The 17,231-nt window shown below is 48.8% G+C and overlaps 1 protein-coding gene across 1 annotated transcript in view; it reads right to left on the reverse strand.

Moving 5' to 3' along the window:
• The window catches only part of LOC119433592 (tyrosine-protein kinase transmembrane receptor Ror2-like), a gene marked incomplete at its 5' end in the record, with an annotated part of 134,482 nt that extends 118,887 nt beyond the window's left edge, over nucleotides 1-15,595 (reverse strand). Inside the window, one exon of the mRNA XM_037700846.2 lies at nucleotides 15,305-15,595. Coding sequence (XP_037556774.2) covers nucleotides 15,305-15,595 — 291 coding nt within the window. The remainder of the gene's footprint in view (nucleotides 1-15,304) is intronic.
• Between the last annotated feature and the right edge of the window lie 1,636 nt (nucleotides 15,596-17,231).

Genomic DNA, 17,231 nt, shown 5'->3' on the forward strand with positions numbered 1-17,231 from the left:
TGCGGAGCGCCCCGCAACTGGCTGTTGAGGTCCGGTGAGACGACGGCCGGCTAGTGTAAGGAAAGAAGAAAATAAAGATGGCCGGGAGGAGGAGTGTGGGGGGCGTAAAAAGAGAAACGAGCGATCTCGGGAAGGAGGGGGCATCATTTTCGCGTTTTCGGTTCGTTGGGTCAAGCGCGTTGGTGGCGGGGTGGGGGAAGTCGCGGAGAATAATGAGCTGCTTGCGCCGGGACCAGAGGCGTCCGGGAAGAAAGTGCTGAGCGGCAAAAAAAAAAAAGAAAGAAAAAGTAAAGGTTGAGAGGGAAGAGGACGTCGGGCGAGAAAAGGGAAAGGAAAGGGGGAACTGGTAGAGGATACACTGGCAGACAGTGTACGGTTGTTAGTGTCTGTGCATTCGGAGTGTGGACACGGGGTGCAAGAACCGGGCAACGCCGTTACACCTCGAGCACGCGCGCCCGTAACTCTTGCGCGGTCAGTGTTCGTGTCGTTTTCCCGAACCACCCTCTTTTATTTCTTGATTCCTTTCCCACGGTACGTCTCCAAGTTTTCCTTCCAAAAAGAAATACGCCCAGCACGAGGGGTCGAAGACCCTCGAATACATGCCTGCTAATCGAAAGCTTGCAGACGATCAAAACTGACTTCTCGAACAAAGAACGAGCAGAGCACGGTGCCGCTCCTCATCAACACTAGCCGCTTAGCCGCGATGTCCAGGCCCCACTCAAGTGTTCCTTCCTGCACGTTAGGACCTTTGCGTATGCACGTCCTATAACGTGAATCGCCGTGGCTGAAGGCAGATAACGTGGCGCGGATGATCACATCTCGAGGGGATTTCGGCCTTCCTATTGGTTGAGGAGTCCAGCTACTTCCACAGTGCTGCCAACGACTTGTGAGACGACAGTATGGCTAACGAAGCGTTCGCTAAGATTGCTTAGAGCAAGAACACCAGAGGAGCTGCGATCGCTCTTGCAATAAAAGAGGTCGCAATGTGCTTCCTGCGTCAAGTGATGATAAATAATTACAGAAATAAAATACTAAACGAAACACACGTGCTACTCATAGTTATTTTGGCGGTCAAAGGATCGCCGAGCTGCATTTGGTTTCAGTTATCTTGGTATAAATATGAATACGACGACGAACACGAGAGTGTACACGTAACCTCTCAACTAGGACCCCTTATCCGGACGGCCCGCTTCCCAGAAGGCCATATCGAGAAGCACAAGTCTTTATAAACAAGGCAAAAGCAGGGTACGCCATGACAGGCGACATCGTCGCCTTATGGCTGCAGAAAAGGCAACGCAACGACCTCGATCGAGTGCAATAAGCTCCGCAATTGAAGCGTTATGCAAGTTTAAGAGAAGCAACTCCAAATGTTGAGCACTTAGTGTGGGGATACGACGGACTCAATACATTTGAGGAAATGTACCGGCCTTAGGAGGTGACATAGTTTGAGGACCTGAGCCGACCACGAACTCACGTCAGAGACAACTCAGTATGGAGCTTCGCGTCCGTCCGTCCGCCCGTCCGCCCGTCTGTCCGTCGTCTGCCTTAATTTCTCGCGAATCTGTATCTCGTCTGTACTATATATCCTCATGAGACTCGAATATAGCTATAGGGCATAATCGCTCTTCAAGCTGGTTTTTATGGCGTACTGGTATATTACGAAGAGGAAAAGCATTTTTAACAACTAAGCTGTTATCAGTGGTTGCGCCGTTAGGTGTACGTCGAAAACCCTCCGCCCGGCTATGACGTCACATGCGTCGCCTAGCAACGCCTCGCCCAGCAACAGCTGCGGGAGCCGAGCCATGACGTCATCGCGCGCGCCGCATCGCTTCGTCTTAGCTGCGATAGACTGTGGTTCGACACGAACTTGTCAACGCTTAGCTCCGTGCGCCGCTGCGAAAAGCAAGACTGCGGTGCGGATCGTACGAGAACCGTTTCCCAACGAAGCTAGGTAGGGCCGCAAGCTTCGCTGCTTGCTCAGTCTACACGTCACTAGTGAGAAACAGCCCCATCTTTTCTTAAAACTTAAATACTACGGTTAGACACCAAAAGCAGCATTTTCCATGTACGTGGAAGGAGTACCCATCTCCTAACGTGTCTGCCATGGTAAAAACTGCATTTAATTGCCTTAACGCGGAGATGAAGATGGAACTACGCGTAGTACATTGGCATGTTGCTGCTTTTCTCATTTTCACGCATTCTCAAAGAATTCGAAACACACTTCTTCCAGGTTTCTTTCCGCCATCCGTGACAACACAGAGGTCTAGCTCAATTTAGTGTCAAATTTCACGGAAACGGATGGCAAGAGTATGAGTTAACCACTTCTGTACAGGTCCACAAGCACCGGACATAAAATTCAGTATGAATGTCTTTGTCTATTGCTGCCATATGTATCGGTGCTGCAGCCTCGTCAAGCTGTTGAAGTTAGCAGCTTTTTTGCGGCCCAACTCCATCCTTAAACAAGAAAAATAAACTGATTTGATCTCTCTCTCTCTCTCGCCAACCCACATTTTCCATACAACAAGTGAGTGATCGATACTGCAACGCCACCTTTTGTTTGGAAATGGCAAGGAAGTTCACAGCATGTGATTTTAGACCAACTGAGGTCATTTACGTTTCGTTTTGCTTTCGCGCTTATTCGCCCGTTTGTGAGCTTTTATCTGCCACGCCATCGTGCTGATGAGCTTGCTCATTTGGGCAACGCGCCCACATTCCCCTGCGCACTGACTCTAGTCATTGCAGACGTGTCAGAAGCAACATAATCGAGCAGGACGTTGCCGTTTCTTTCGTTGTATTTATAAAAATAGAATAATGAAAGAGGAGAGTCTCCTGAACATTCCTTCATCCACCAAAACAACGGCATGGACGAAACCAAGAAATCAGATCCTTCTTAAGACACGCGCCAAAAAAGCGTTTTAGAGACAGTTCTGGTAACCACGTCGTCCTTAAGTGCGTGCACAATCAATTTTATTTAATTTTCTTCTCTCGCCATTATCATGTCTTTACGTACTGTTTTTTTTTTCGTCTGCCCTTCCAGTGAAAGCAGAAATTTGTTCATAGGTAGGTCCTATGAGAGATTTGACACGATAGATTTTTTTGCTATCAATGATGTCGTCTGATGGATCCTGACGTCATAATAATCACTCTCGCGGTGAAAGACTCCGCAGCAACGGCGACTCCGGGTCTGAAACGATGCCAAACCGTAGGATAAACGTAATTATAACGTAATTATAAACGTAATATATATATATATATATATATATATATATATATATAGAGAGAGAGAGAGAGAGAGAGATAAAAAATAGAAGCACGTAGGAAAAACATAACAGGACTTTACTGATGTTTCGGCCGGGGTCCGGCCGGGGTCCGGCCGTCACTATCGGAATGCACACACTGCGGTACAGAATCGAAATCACCATCTGGAGTTACGCGCAGGCAGGATAACGCCACCGGCGCTGTAGGGCAGTAGGGCGAGTCCAAATTTTATAGAAGCCGTATTAACAGCTAGGCCGTATCTAATTTGCTTCCAAACGCAGTTTCCACAGAATGGTACCCCACCAAGAAATAGTGTTGCGTTCTGGTTATCTAAAGCGGTTTCGATATATCCCTCTCTCTCTCTCTCTCTCTCTCTATATATATATATATATATATATATATATATATATATATATATACAGTAGTATCTCGTTGCCACGATCTGCACGGGAACCTGAATATAAAGCGTACAATCCCAAAATCGTATTATCCAACGCATTATCCACCCCCATTGCATTATCGGGAAAAGAAATACAAACGTATTATCCCGAAACACGTATTATGCAGAATCGTATCAACGAGATGCCACTGTATATCTTAGAGCATTATAAAAGTTATTGTTACTTTGCCATTTAGTTATACACAGAGTTATTCTGTGTTCCTCATGGTTTTGACGACAACACAGCACGTTGCGCTTATCAAATGCAAAATGACCAGTGTTTCACCACGTGTTCACCAGAGCCCACGGTTTGATTATAAAAGCCACACGTAATGTATGCGGCACGATAAACATGGTACGTTGGTTAGCAATGTTTAATTGCGCGCACATCCCGCCGAATGCTTGCGCGTGCGCACGAAAAAAGATGAAAACCCAATTAAAGCACACATATATTTCATTTCATTTATTATCACCTTGAAATCCCGAAGGCATTACACAAATATATATATATATATATATATATATATATATATTTAACAAACATACAAGCAAGACACGAAAGCATCTAAGAACGACACGACTCCAGAAGGCAAGAACAGAATACACGTGCGTTCAAGGAAAAAAAAAAAAACGATAAATAACAGCAACGAATGCGGAAGCAGACCATATCGATAAAGTTCGCTGAAAACAAAAAATAATAAGAAATATTGCAGCTTCCTAAAACTGCCGCTACGCAGTGCCTTTCATGTTCTGCGTGCTCTTCCCGCTTTAGGTTTTTTTTTTTTTCTTAATACCGATTTTATTATCTCTCATCCTCTAAAGTTTCTGAATTGCGCCGTTCGGGGGCGCCAAAAGCGAAAACGCTCCTGTCCCTTTTTAATGACCCCCGAGATAACGATGTCGGGATCGTTTGGCCGTTTATTAAACCTTGTCGCATGATGTCCTCTTCCTTCAGAAACGACTTCAGAATTTTTTTAAAAAGGAAATATAAAGCGAAGATCACGACTAAAAAATGGATGCGCACTAGGGACGCACTACATCAATAAGGAGCCGCCGTGAGAGTTAACTACACCGCGGGACGAAGCTATAACGACAGACGCGAGTCCAACCAAACGCTGCTTCGGGATGCGAGAAAAGAGCAGCGAATATTGCTTCGTCGGGACGTATTGCATGTCTCGCTGTTTTATTCTTTTCTTTTTTTTCTATTCTCCTTCGGCTCCGACTTCCATTGAGACATTTAAACCTCGCACCACGGCTTCCTAAAGATTACGACGTGGTCGAACTTTTTTTGCATATATTTTTTTTAATTCCCCGGTTAGAACGGTCCCGCTGACCGACGATGTAACAGACTTAGTTATAGCTACGCAGCTCGCCATAATAACGATGTCCGAGGACTGCAATGTTCGAGTCCGCTAGGAAAAAAAAAAAAGGAAAGAGTTGAGTACAACGAAATTTGAGCCCGCCAGGCGGTGCCGTAACTCGCAGGTTCGGGACACGGGCGCACGCATGGGAGCGAGTGCAAAAACCCGCAAGAAATAAGTAACGCGGGAAAGGACGAGGTTCAATGACGCGAGTGAGTGCAAAGAAAGCCGTTGCTAACGACGCGGAAAAAGAAGCTTCTGCTATGTTTTTTTTTCTTTTTTTTCTTTTCTGTATTCTTTTATTCTTTTTTTTTTCTCCGACGGGTACACGAACTATGTAAGACGAACTAATCCCCTTTCATCCCTACTTACGCTCTCAATCCTCAATCAGGGCAGACAAACGAGCTGACCGGCAAAAGTGCCCGAATCCGAGCCAATGTTGGTTCGTGATCGCAGTTAACATGCATCGGAAGCGAAGCACGATGGAAATAAGCCGCGTTTCTCTCTTCGATATTTCATTCACTCTGTCTGGCAGTTACTAGGATTACGAGGTGAGCTGGCCGTTTTAACGAGTCGGGAAAAAATCGCGTGCTCTGGCGCGAGGCGCACGCTGGCCAGGCGCGATGAAAAGGAACTGCTTTCAAACGGAAGAGTTCTCGTCCTGGTGGTCCAGACACACGTACAGATTGATTGATTGATTAATTGACTGATTGACTTACTGTGTTTAACGCCCCGAAGGAACACAGAAGCTACCGGAATACCCTTGGTGGTGGTGGTAACGGGGAGGGGAAGGTGGTCCCTCTGGATTAATTTTGACCACCTTTTCAGCCACCTTGCGACCCGAAAGTAATCACTTCAAAGTTAATGAGTGACGTTTCGTTAATGGGAAAAAAAAAGAAATCTGTTAACGTTAGAGAATAAATGACTGCCTTATAAATGGCGTACGGTTGAATGAACCTTCCTTGCAAGTATAGCGTTTAGTGTCGGTCACGCTTGTGTCGGTCAAGTTCACAATATGCGCGGAATACATACAATGCAGAGTTCATTGTAGATTATATCACAAGCGGTCATATATAGACTGGTGAATCTCAAGGATAACCGCAGCGCTATTGCACCTTCGCCCATCGCATACGTACCCAGGCACGGTTTCAAAATCTTATCTTCCGCAAAAGACCTGACGCCTAAGTGCCATAAAGCTGTCCGAACGGTAAGCCTCTCATCATCGTACGATGGGCAATCACACAGGAGGTGTTTTATTCTTTCTTCAACGGTCACATGGCGTTGCACTGTCCACCAATCCAATAAGGACTGAGTAGGCGTTCGTAAACGAATCTCTTACTCGCAAGCGACACAGTAACGTTTCGTCGCATTAATTACAACCGGGTAAAATATTTATATTTCACGTTTCAGCGCCACTTCCCCCTTCCCCAGTACATAATAACCAACCGGGATCAGCCTGCTTTACTTCTTTGCCTTTCCCTTATCAGCTTTATCTCTCTCTTTTCTTCGCTTCCGTTGCCGTCAGCTACTCAGCAAGAAATGGAATCTGTCCGCTGCCTGCAGAGCTACTTTCCTGCGCAGCTTCTGATCGTTTCTCCTGACGTTCCACTTCCGGCCACTCTTTCACTTCCCGTTTTCGTTCCTTCAGTGCTTGCCCGTTATCCGCAATCATTGGAGCATCTAAAAGACTCGTGTATTTCCATCTAAGTTCTAACGGAAAACCACCGTCACTGTTGTCGAGGTCGGTGACAGTCAACTCCGCCCATTCACGTACGCCCATAACAGCGTAAGCGATCCATTTTAATGCGCAAGCATCAAAGGGCCCATTGAGCGAAAAGGCGGGCGTCTGTAGCAGCGAAGCGGCACCTAAATTCCCATTGGCTGCGACGCCACGTTATGTGCGCTCCTCGACGGAGCAGAGCGGGCGAAAGGGGAGACCTGCCGCCGCGCGAGGTGTTGCGTGAGGGGAGAGGGCATCGCCACAACGCAACGTCACGCTCACTCTCGGAAGCCTGTGTTATCAGCGCGTTTGTTGTCCGGGCGCGCTCTCGACTGCGTTCTGACTTTTTAAAACAAAATGAGGTTTTACGTTCAAGAACCACGGTCTGATTAAGAGGCACGCCGTAGTGGGGGACTCCGGAATAATTTGGACCACCTGGGGTTCTTTAACGTGCACTTAAATATAAGTACACAGGTGTTTTCGCGTTTCGCCCCCATCGAAATGTGGCCGCCTTGGCCGGGATTCAATCCCGCGACCTCGTGCTTAGTAGCCCAACACCATAGCCACTAAGCAACCACGGCGGGTGTTCCAACTTCGCCTCAGTAATCGTTATAAAGAAATTAATGTATAAAAAAGCTAATAAATTCGAAAGGAAAAGCGTTGGCGGTCGTGAGTGTCAAACTTACGACCCCGCGCCCAGAAGCCGAGTGTCTTACCCACTGGGCTAAACCAGTTGGCCAAGCGTCTCAACGCGCCCGCTTGCCCTCGAGGAGTTCACAACTCGAAGGACCGCTCAGCGGCCGTCAATCAGACATTAATGCTTTCGCATCCACGACTCGCAAGAAGTGTTTCAACTGTCCTCGGATTTTATTGCCATGGAAACAACGGGCAGGGCGGCGCCTGCGGCAGTGCAAGCCGTAGAATAGCCTAGCTTTCCAAGACGTGTCACGGCGGTTGCACGCACTCGCACAAGCCGACACCGCGCTTTTCAAGACACGTGTCCTGCAAAGCGCGGTGTCGGCTTGTGCGAGTGCGCGCAACCGCTTGTCCACCAGCTCATTATATATATATATATATATATATATATATATATATATATATATATATATGCGGGCACTTAAACTATAGGGCATCGCACTGTCGTCGCTTTTCCATGCCGAAAAACAGAGCGAGAGGTTATAGGCCCCCGAGCCTAAGAGTTCAGCTCACGTGTTCGGCCAAGTACTTACACGAAGATCGCACCCGTTCCTTTTTTTTTTTTTTGCAGCGAAGAGAGAGAGAGAGAAACAGTTTTAAGAACGGTCGATCGGCGGGACGTGGACTGGCAGTTCAGTCCGAGAGGCTTATGGATTCGCCGCCACGAAAGCCGCGCTATACCAACAGCGCGCAGGAGCGCCGGGAACAGCGTCGCCTCGCGACGCGTAAGCCGATTTTCATTCGAAAAGCTTCCGGCAACCCCCTGAGGGAGAGGGCGTACTCCTCGGAACCGGAACACAACGGTGCAGCGCTTCCGACGCGGGCGAAAGTATGAAAGTTTATTTTATTCTCACCCCAACAGGCAAAAGAAAAAAAAAAAGGGGGGGGGGGGGCATGTCTCTCGGAAATAGCTCGCGAGGGAAGCCGAAGGCGAAAGCTGATCGAGAAACACACTAAAGCGAAGGACAAACAATGTTTGGACATAAAAACACGCAGCTACAGTGGCAAAGGGACAGCGTGCAGGGATGCTATGCGGTTGTCAAAATTTGGACTTCTCCGCGGCTCAAAAGCTCGTTAGCGCGTATTTGCTACAGTTCGCTATACAGAGAGCAAGCACGCGAGCGTTGCTGCCGACGTTTACCGCGTTACGGGCTCCGTGCCAGCAGCCGAGTGTAAACGGCTTTTGTCGTGAGCGCGCGCATGCGCGCGTGACTTCCGCGAGACGATTTGTCTTTATATCTTTAGTGCGGCGGCTTTCCTCTGCAATCCGTCTCGTCGGAACAGCACGCCCGCCGTCGTGAAGGCTACGGGTCTCGTATTTAGCCAATCGGAGGTCTTCGTCTTTGAAGCTCCGCGGGAACACCGGTCTGTTTCTATAAAACAACGAGCTATACTGAAGTGAAAGCTATACGACACGCGCGAGTCTATCGCGGGTAGCACGATCTTGCGAAACCACGTGGTATAACGCGTCAGAGCGTCGTGTAGCTCGTCACTTTGGAGCACAATCTCGAGGGCGATATCTACAGCTGAAAAAAGTGAGGTAAGAAGGAGGGAGAGGAAAGGCAGGCAGGTTAACCGGATGCGAGTTGCCGGTTTGCTACCCTGCACAGGGGTGCACGAGATAACGCGACCTAGTAGATAATGATTCAAATACAAAACAGCCACACATGACAACGCACGCGAAAAACGCATGCACAAGCGCTCAGTTAACGACCGAGCATTCATTAAGGAAGCGCATTCTTCGAGAAGAAGCTTGTGGTCTACAAATGCGAAACGCCACTTCACGGCCTCTTATCCCGCACAACTTTCAACCACGCCTCAAAAGCGCAATTTAGCTGTTCAATAGCGTTGAGGAAAGACTCATGTATGATGTATCTATAAACATAAAAAAGCATCCTCCATATTCTCTCGGGATACGTCATACCTGTGAAGATGGAAAACTGTAGTCCCAACGTCGAGCGCCTAAGTACGCGTTAGTGGAGCTCCTACGCAATGTGCAGCATTTTCTTGCATGGAACACAGTCAAAAGAGAGGCGTATTCAGTGAACGCCTTGAATTCAGTTTGGTCTTGCATACAGCGCAGGTCACATGGCAAGAGCGTTCATCAAAGCTAGATGACTTGTTTGAAATCTATGGTAGCAAACCGAGAATCTTTTCGGGTTAACCTCCCTGCCTTTCCCATCCCGTTTCTCTCTCTCTCTCTCTCTCTCTCTCTCTATGGTGGCCGCTTGCTTCTGGTGCAGCACGTCAAGAAGTCGCCTGCCCCTATATATTCTCCCATATGCAATACGTTACATGTAGCCATGAATCCACAGCAACTAGATCGAAGGCAGCGTTTGTTAGGCTACATTTCTATAGATAAATGTAGCCCCTTAAGTTACGTCACCCCTAACCCATCCTCGTTAGTAAAACAAAACATCGTGTCGTCTGTTCCTCGTGTTTCCCTCTGCTTTGCGCTTTCCATCCATCCTCAATAAAACACTTAAGAAATGAAGACAGCCGCTCGGCTTCCACGTGTGACAAGAATGCGGCCACCGTCGCGGCCTCAACGAATGTTCGTCCCTCCACCAACTCCAAATTTGTCCCCCACGTTTCTTCCAGCAAAGGGCCCGAACCCCGAAGGGAAGCTCAATCGGGAGTGAAGAAAGAATAAGGTTTTGCAGATCAAGAAGAAGAAAAAGAGAAAAGAAGCGAAGGCTATATAAAAAGAGACAGTCGCACCCCGAAGCATCCCCTTTGCAGTAACTCCCGTATAGCCAATATACGAGAGCAGGGTTACAGATAGGGTTGCCGCTAAGACGAGGGCGCTTTGAAAAGCCTCAGGCCGCCAGCCCGGCGTCGTCCCCTATATATACCCTTTATCCGCCAAATCTGGCTCCCAATTCGATTGCGCGCGCTTTCGTAGGACCCCTCACCCTCCGCCCACACGAAGCATTCTCTCTCTCTCTCTCTCTCTCCTTTTCTTTCCTTTTCGTTCTGTAAATCTGGGCCAAGCGCAGCTGGCGGCGAGATTTTTGGTCGGCAAACAAGTGTACGGTTATTTCGTCCACGTCCCCCATATAAGGATGCTGCGAGGCTTTCCAAAGTAAAACACATTTGTTTGTTTTGTTCGCATCTACGATGAAGAAAAAGAATAGAAAGAGAGGGTTGGCTAGAAAGAAATGAAAGAGCTTGCAGCGCCGTCAGATCTCCGTAGGGGGACGGGAGTCGACTGTGGAACGTATGCGATGTCATTGAGGCGAGAGTTCTGCGGCCGACTATACGACTTGGATTGTCTCGTCTCTGCACGCGGAGGCGGCGGAATTTCGACGGAGCGTGGTATGCAAAAAAAAAAAAGGCCAGCTTAGCGAGTTAAATATCTACATTTAAGGCTCTCAATTAACGCACAGCCATTCAATGCGGCCGTCTTTCGTAGACCTCGCGTGTCGATTTGGGACGTTGCACTCTGTTAGTCATTCTAGATACAGAAACGACGACTGAAAGAAAAGAAGACAGCGAAACAGACGAGCCTAGCAGACCAGCATAGTTCTCGTTCGATGGTCTTCATGCTTTCCAGTGATGTTATTGCATTCAATATTAATAGACAAACACAAGTTCTGGCGCCAACAAGTCAACTTCCAAGACGAATGTCTAGAAGAAGAGAAAAACGAAACAGTTGTCCAAGTCACTGCGCCGAGCCCGTTCCGACCGACCCGATGCACAAATTCACAAAGGCATACAGACAAATGCGAGGAGGGTTAAGAAAGCGTTAACAGGTACATATAGGACAAAACACGGTAGCGCGTTTACTTCGGCGGATGGTGGTAACAAATAGTTAATGAGGGAGTCGGTGAACCGTAAACTGAACTGTTCTTGCGCTGTGTTTTTTTCGTCCCTCTTCCGTAAGGCCTGATTGGCCCTAATCCGTCGACAGGTTGCGCTGGCAGCTTCGGGCTAACAAGCATCGGGGCTGCAAACAACTTTACAAGCAGGCTGGCGTTCCACCGAGAAAACCCCCGATTGCGAGCAATTAGTCGACCTGATCGACAGCGCAGGATAAAGTGCTTAGTTTGTTCAACGTGTCCCGTTAATCCTTTGCGCTCGCGGATTGCATCAGCGTTCTCTGAACTCACTCGCATTCATCGTCTTCTCCTCCTTCGCTGTAATACGTTCGGATTTCCTACTTCTAGGTGTCTGAAACAGATACAGCCTTGGTTCACGCATGATGTAAGCGGAGAAGAAGGTGGAGGATCGCAGCACGAGACGGGCGTACAAGAGGACGGGCGCAGCGATGAGGATTAGAACACAAGCTCGTACGCAGCTTGTGAGTCATCCACTGCACGACGCCGGGCCAGCCCCTTCCCCACCCCCTCTCTCTCTCAACACATCGCCCTCAATTGAGCCTGCTAGACGTTACCAGTCACAATGTATGTCGACGTCACTTACGAACTTCAGGAGGAGCCCCTCCCTGCTGGATGTCCAGTGTCCTCGCGGAATTAACATGTCGCCTACACTATAGAGTGTGGGGCGCCTCGACGCAAGAAATTGCGCTCTTAGGCGAGTCTAAGACAATATTGTTCAACATTTCCGTGTATATGTAGATATCAAGAGAGATGTGGGTGTTATGTGCGAAATGCACGTTAAAGCTCGCTAAATTGAAGTGTTATTACCTTTATCGATGCAACATGGGGCAACATGGCGCATAGACAACGAGAAGCATCGCAAAGGAATATGCACCTTAGAATAGGGGGGTACCATGAAGCATTTTGAACGCATATTTAACAGAAAAAAAAAGTTTGCAGTTGAAGCGCCTCGGTAGCTCAGTGACTACGACGGCGGCCTGTTGAGAACGAGGACGTGGATTCGATTTCTCAGTGTGGCGGCTTCCCAACAGGGATGCGATAATAAATGAAAAGGAAAGCGCGCGAAAACTTAGGCGTCCGTTTAACAACTCCCATGAGTCGAAAATCAATCTGCGGCGCTGCGGTACGCCATCCAACGTAGTAATCCACCACGAAACTTCAACACAAAAACAGGAAATAAAACCATTTTTCTTAATTCAGCGATCATCGTTGATGGATGCCGACAAGTGGCTGAAGCCTGTACACACTGTAGGCAAAGTTGCCCGCGCGAAACGCGCGCGATGCAACAATAGTTTTCCAAGTATAAATGTTACAGCTATAGTGGCAGAAATGAACTGAAAAGAGCTTCTTGCCGTGAAAGTTGGTTGACACTTGGCAGACGCATTACAGAGAAAATATTCGACGAAAGAAAGTACAGAGTGCAGTACACTTTTGTTTGGTGCTCTGTACATTGTGGTCGTCAGATTTGGGCCACGACAACTTTCCCGAATACTGAGAGTGAGTTGTCTCTTCCTCTCACAGTTTTGAAGCTTCGCTATACCTCAGCTGTTAATTGCACACAGATTAAGGAAGCACGCACAGGCGTTCTCGATTCGACACGCCACACGAAACGAAGCGTGGTACAATCACGAGTACGTCGACTGTGCAAACTCGTCCCGTCGAAACGAAACCCGCTAATAAGAAAGGTGGAGGGGAGGTACCTAGAAAAGAAAGACAGCGAGGCATGAGATGACAGCCTGCTCGCCATCCTAGTCAGCAGCTTGCTAGTATAGCAAGCGCGCTGCTTTCTCAAGCATCAAGCCGAGGACACGGCGCTCCGTCTAACGCGCTGCGCATCGCTGCGGAAATGTAAGGCGCGAAAAGAGCAGCGCAGCCGGGGGGCAACGCTGCAACGAGCGCATAGCCGGAAACGCGCGCTGTACACGATATATAGCGACTACAAGAATGAAGACTCCTTCGCGGCTGTCGTACGACGCTGTGGCGTGCCACTCGTGGGAGCAGCCGTTCCCTTCGTTCCCCCATTTCTCCCCGTATTCCCCGTTGTTACCCTTACTGCTGGCTCCAGCTCCCTTCTTTCCTTTTTCTTCCCCGCGTGCACTCCGGCTTCCACAAGGTACCGGCCGTAATCAGCTAAGATTAATTAGGCGCCGCACAGCGAAAGGCGGCTAGGAAGCAAGCCCGAGAGCAGCAGCAGCGGACAGTATAGCGATGTAACAGAGCCGTAGTATGTATATGCGCGCGCACCCGTCCAACGTTGCGCGCACTTTCCCAATCCGCCCCCCCCCTCTCCTACCCTAGAGCTTTCCCTAAGATCTTCCCCCCTTCCCCTTCATTCCCAAAGCATAGGCTCCCGCCGCCGAGAACTCAGCACGACGGTTCGGGTCCCCCGGGTGCCGGGGGGCAAAAATTCGTAATTTAATTCTGTCCCATTAGAAACGAGGGTGTCACGTGACCCCGGCAACGAGAAGAAAGGAGAAAGAAGGGGGAATCAGGGAAGAGGTACGGAAGGTTCGCCCCGCTCACCGCTGCACGTTCCCTAAAACGTGCTTAGGTTTGCTCTTTACACCGAGACGACGGGCGAGGGAGTACTTCCCGAAGTGAATGCAATGAACTCGGGGGATGCCAGGGGAGGAAACTCAAAGTTCCGAAGGGGAAGGAATCCCGCGGGGCTCGTACCCGACGGTGTTCCAGCTGCACGCCCCGCTCTATCATCTTTACTTTCTTTTCTTCCACTCCGCGCTTCATTATTTCCCTCGCTCGGCAATGGTTATCTTTTTCTGTCAATTCCGTTGGATCAACAAGTGCGATAACCATTAGCGACTTCGTTAAGTGTACCGAGCTTCGTCGCTACACCAAATCTCGTCAAGGGGTTAAGCGCTACTGAGCACTGAGAGCCTTCTGCGTGCGCGCTAGCGCAATGGTCCGGAACATAACCATTTGGGCGCTCTACCCACGCTCCGATAACTATATACCTGAACTGTGAAATCAGCGGAAGCCAACTAGTCCAATAAATGATCCTATCTGATGCTTCAGTTAGGTGTTCTAATTTTGGCCTCCCAATGGCCCTCACGCTTTTCGAAATGATGAGCCGTCATGTGCAAGAGTTCCAAATTCAAGGACACGAGGTCGTTATATCGTATTTGCGCTCTTATAGGGAGAACAGCGCGCAGCTGTCGGGCCGGCCAGAATAAACGCGAGCGAAGTGCGTCACTAGTACGAATGAATGCGCACTAGTCACGCAATTCGAAGTGGTAATATCGCTAGTGACGTAACTTGAAGTGATAATTCCATGAACTGGCACTCGCTCCAGTAACGGAATTATCTGTCAGTGAAATTTAGAAATATTCGTGAAGATCTTCGACTTAGGGCTGCACATAGACTTAAAAGCTGACCCGATTACATGGAAGCATCCATTCGATGAATTATCCAATCATATAATTTTGTGATTTATGCAAATAAAACTTGCTACGTGAATTGACAGTTGCCTCTCGGCAACGCTTGCGTGAGTGGACATGCTTAGCACATGAAGCTCACTCGGACCCAATCGAAACTTCACCTGCGAAGATGAAGGAGCTTGTCAACGTTCTCTAGTAGTAGAAGGTCCATTTTGTAATTAGCACTCATGACATCTGCACTAAAAAGGCGCACGCATAGCGTTAGCATTTCTTGCTGCGCTAGCTCAACGAGCAGAGCGCAAGGCCTTTTTCTTCGTTGAAATACCGACTTCAAACACCAAGAACCTGTCCCCACCACAGATTCTAGGTTGTTTTGCTTTATTTTTAGCGAATCGCGTTAAGAGGAGAGGGAGCGGGTGGTGGGAATGACGCTAACAATAATTCGGTCCATTACTAGCTGCTCGCTAGTAAATCGCAGCCGTTGCGAATGGTGCTGGCGAAACGGCATTGCGAATCACGCATGCGCGGAAAGCTGCGGCTGCGCGAAACGCAAGGCAAAATCGCCGCATAACGAAACCGGGCTTAACGCTCACCGTGCACGACGAGCTGAGCCGTCTCGGAGTAGGCGACGCCGTGGGCGTTCCTGGCGCTGCAGCGGTACGAGCCGGCGTCGGCCACGTCCACCCGGTGCAGGAGCAGGGCGCCGGTGTCCAGCTGCCGCCACGGGGAGCTGCCCTGGCTGGCGAGGCTACGGCCGTCCTGCAACCACAGCACGCTCGTGGCCCCCGCGGTGCCTCCGCTCGAGGAAGGCGAGGGCTCCACGACACAGGGCAGCGTGACGCTGGAGCCCAGCACGACGGTCCGGTTCCGGGGTCCCTCCACAATCACCGGCTCTGCGGGGCAGAAGAGAAACGGAACACGAGGATTTAGGATGTGCCTCGGAACAAAGCGTTCAATCATCGTCGAGCACCTGGAGTGGTATGCCAGGCGATCAGCCGGGATACCTTTTTACATCTTACCTTAGATACATATTATTACGTTATACCTTTTTACACCTGATCGTAGATATTTTTTATACAATCTCATTAACCTCCATCTGAAGTAGCGAGGTTAGCCTGAGTACCAACTGACATCTTCATATTTCTTTAACCTGTCACTCTCTTACAATGGAATATCGCAGAAGTGTTGGAATTGGCTACCAGAACTGACGCTATCCTTCCTCACTTAGCTGGTCTTGACATTGGCCCTTATGCCATGCCGAGCAGCTTACACGCATAGGCGAGTTGAGAAAGGAGTGTGTGATTGACAGTACTAAGTATAAAGAATATGACTCCGTACAAAAATGGCATTTCTGCAGCACCTATAGGAACGCCGCGTGCAAAGTACGCAAAGCGTATGTCTTAATACCAGACAAGCAAAAACACAACACTCAAATTGTCCGCGCGGCAGGAGTGCCTGCACAAGAAGAACTACTCGGATCGGTATGGTGGCTGCACCATTTTACAGGCGATAGTCTGTGAGCCAGATTGCACTGTGCTGTTTGCGGTGAACAAATGCCGAATGAACACGATTCCGCAATTACTAAATTACTAAATGTCGCTAGAGGCAAGGTTGCCACAAGGACCTGACGAAGACAGGTCTCTCTGTCATTTGCTCCACTGACATCCCTTCTTCGACTGCTGTTGACCAGTACATTTTTTTTAGAATAGCCTGTGCTTAGCCGCGCGTCAAATGTCCCTGCGGGTGCGTGCCACTCACAAGGAAACGTTACTCAAAGCTGGCTTCACCACACGTAACGTCCTCGCAAGGAGAAGCCAGCTTCACAATTTCTTCTTACCTAACAAGTGCGGCAGCCTGCGTATTCGACAAAATTATGCGTTAATGTCACTGACAATGTTACCGTGGGTACGCAAGCTTTAGTATCGAGCGTCGTCCCCCTAATTACTACTTAAAAAGGTAGATAAATCAGGGTTTTCAAAAGGCAGCTGCAAGAGAGATAAGCCATTCTGAATAATATCAATATATACATGCAACAAATCAATCCGGCAATCCTCAACATTATAAGCAAGCGCCCCAGTGTGGAGTATGTGAACTTAAAGAATTACAATTACCATAAGAGCTGGAAAAATCTCTCGTGATGGTAACGCCGAACAAACAGCTGGCCACGTTGCTACCGTACACGAGTAACGATAAATCAGGGTTAAACTGAAGAAACTCCCTCGACACGGAAACAAATTAAGCGGTTCCAGTAACAACACAGCAGAAGCGAAACGTTGCACCCTCGCTAAAGACGACTTACTTCAAAGTTCTCAGGAGCGAAGCAAGTGTCAGGGAAATAAAACAACGTCAGCGAAATACGCGCGCCTTTCCTGAGACCCGCACCAGCAAGTGACAGCTCGCGCCGGTACCTTAATTTCTGCTGGCAGCGGCGGCGGAAAGACGCATACAAGAGCCGCTCGCCGGCGTTCATTCACATCACTCGCCTTCGGGCGAGGGTTAACTCTGGGGAGCAATCTCCAT

The sequence above is a fragment of the Dermacentor silvarum genome, chromosome 11 (assembly GCF_013339745.2).
Source record: "Dermacentor silvarum isolate Dsil-2018 chromosome 11, BIME_Dsil_1.4, whole genome shotgun sequence".
NCBI lineage: Eukaryota > Metazoa > Arthropoda > Arachnida > Ixodida > Ixodidae > Dermacentor > Dermacentor silvarum.